At 59.8% G+C, this 1758-nt stretch overlaps 1 protein-coding gene across 2 annotated transcripts in view; it reads left to right on the top strand.

Moving 5' to 3' along the window:
* Positions 1 to 313: 313 nt before the first annotated feature.
* Positions 314 to 1758, top strand: part of Tgfbr2 (transforming growth factor beta receptor 2) — an 88020-nt gene continuing 86575 nt past the window's right edge. For both annotated transcript variants that reach the window (XM_021206647.2, XM_021206646.2), the window contains exon 1: positions 314 to 784. In XM_021206647.2, coding sequence (XP_021062306.1) covers positions 691 to 784 — 94 coding nt within the window. In that variant the 5' untranslated portion in view covers positions 314 to 690. The remainder of the gene's footprint in view (positions 785 to 1758) is intronic.

Below are 1758 nucleotides of genomic sequence, written 5' to 3'. Positions count from 1 at the left end.
GTTAGTTTAGCAATGTGTTCGGGACTCTAAAGCCACATTTCAGAGCTCTCTTCTGGGTCTCAATGGAATTATGAAGCCCCTGGGAGCAATGCCTAGAAGGTGTGGGGGTGCCTGGAGGTGTATCAAGGAAAGTGGTTTACACCACTTTCTAGCTTGTTTTGTGAAACGTGCGCTTAGTCACTTCTGAGTTTGAACTTGGAGCCCGGACTTGGCGGGGTGAGGGGTGCGTGGGAGCGCTGGGGGTGGGCAGCTCAAAGTTTGTAGAGTCCCGGGCAAGGTTCAATCCAGCGGCCTTGATTGGCGGCCGGAGGGAGGCGAGGGCTGGAAGCTGGAGGAGAGGGTCGGAGCTGGAAGGCTCTGGGGCGGCGAGAGGTCCTGCCCAGCTGTTGGCGAGGAGTTTCCTGTTTCCCTCTCGGCGCCCGGGTAAAGTTGATGAGTGAGTCACTCGCGCGCACCGACCGACGACACCCCCCGCGCGCGCACACGCTCGCCTGGGGGACGGAGCCCCAGCCTACTGCTCAGCTCTCCTCGGCCGCCGGGGGCCTCCTCCGGGCCTCCGAGCTCCCGGGATCGCTGGCCACATCTGGCCCGCATCCTGAGAGGACGAGGAGTAAAGGCGCAGCCCGGGGTCCCCAAGGCTCTGTTCGCGGCGCCCCAGGGGCCGGTCTATGACGAGCGACGGGGGCTGCCATGGGTCGGGGGCTGCTCCGGGGCCTGTGGCCGCTGCATATCGTCCTGTGGACGCGCATCGCCAGCACGATCCCGCCGCACGTTCCCAAGTCTGGTGAGTGAGTGGCCGGGGCGCGAGGCTGGGGGTTCACTAGGGCTCCCCGCTCCTCCTCCAGCCCCCAGGGCAGCGATTGACAGTCGGCCGCGGGACCCGGTGCGAGGGCGGAAACGGGAAGTTTGTAGCGGCCCGAGTCGGCTCAGGCCCGCGGGGATCCAGGGAAGAGCTCTCGCAAAAGAGCAGGACAGTCCACTTGCGGGGGACTTGGGGACGCTCCTGACCCGCTTTGTGCGCGCACGAAAGGCCAGGGCGACCGCGAGGGGCCTGCAGCCCCGGAAAGGGAAGTTTAAGAAGTTGGAACTTGGAGGAGCATCGGCAGGGGACTGGCCGCCCAGCTGCTGCACACCTGGGCCGCTTACTGCCCTTGACACCCCGACTGAGCCAGACTCTCAGCCCTCAGCTTTGCCACCTCAGGAGGGATTCTGGGCCGCAACTCACTGAATGCAAGTTAGAGAAAAGAACTGATCTCTATCTTCGCTGTTTCCTGGCCTGATGGGATGGGGACCCAGTGAGGATGGTCAGGTTGATGGCTGAGAAAAATTTACTGCATTCCTACTAAGTGCCTGACTGTGGGGGTGCTGCCTGGAATTAAAGATCTCAGCAGCTACTATTCAATGGAAACACCTAAGCCAGGTTGCCCTTCAGGTCCCATCGCAGGGGTGGTAGTTAAGGGAGAAAAGCAGGCTTTAGGGCTCCTTGCTGGGGAAGTTTAAAATCTGACATTCTAACTCTAAAGTTAGAGTTAGGGCCACTATCTGGGCAAGTCACATGACTCTGGGCCTCATTTTCCCCTACTGTACAACGCAGTGGTTCAGTTTGTGTAACTTTACACTCTTTTCATCACTGGCTTTACATGACCTTTCCTAGTGACTAAGAGGATGGCCAGGGTCGATTTGGGGTGAAATGCAGAGGATGTGGTGGCCGTGTGTGTGTGTGTGTGTGTGTGTGTGTGTGTGTGTGTGTGTGTGTGT

The sequence above is a fragment of the Mus pahari genome, chromosome 10 (assembly GCF_900095145.1).
Source record: "Mus pahari chromosome 10, PAHARI_EIJ_v1.1, whole genome shotgun sequence".
Classification (NCBI taxonomy): Eukaryota; Metazoa; Chordata; class Mammalia; order Rodentia; family Muridae; genus Mus; species Mus pahari.
This window is presented reverse-complemented; position numbering and strand designations above follow the sequence as displayed.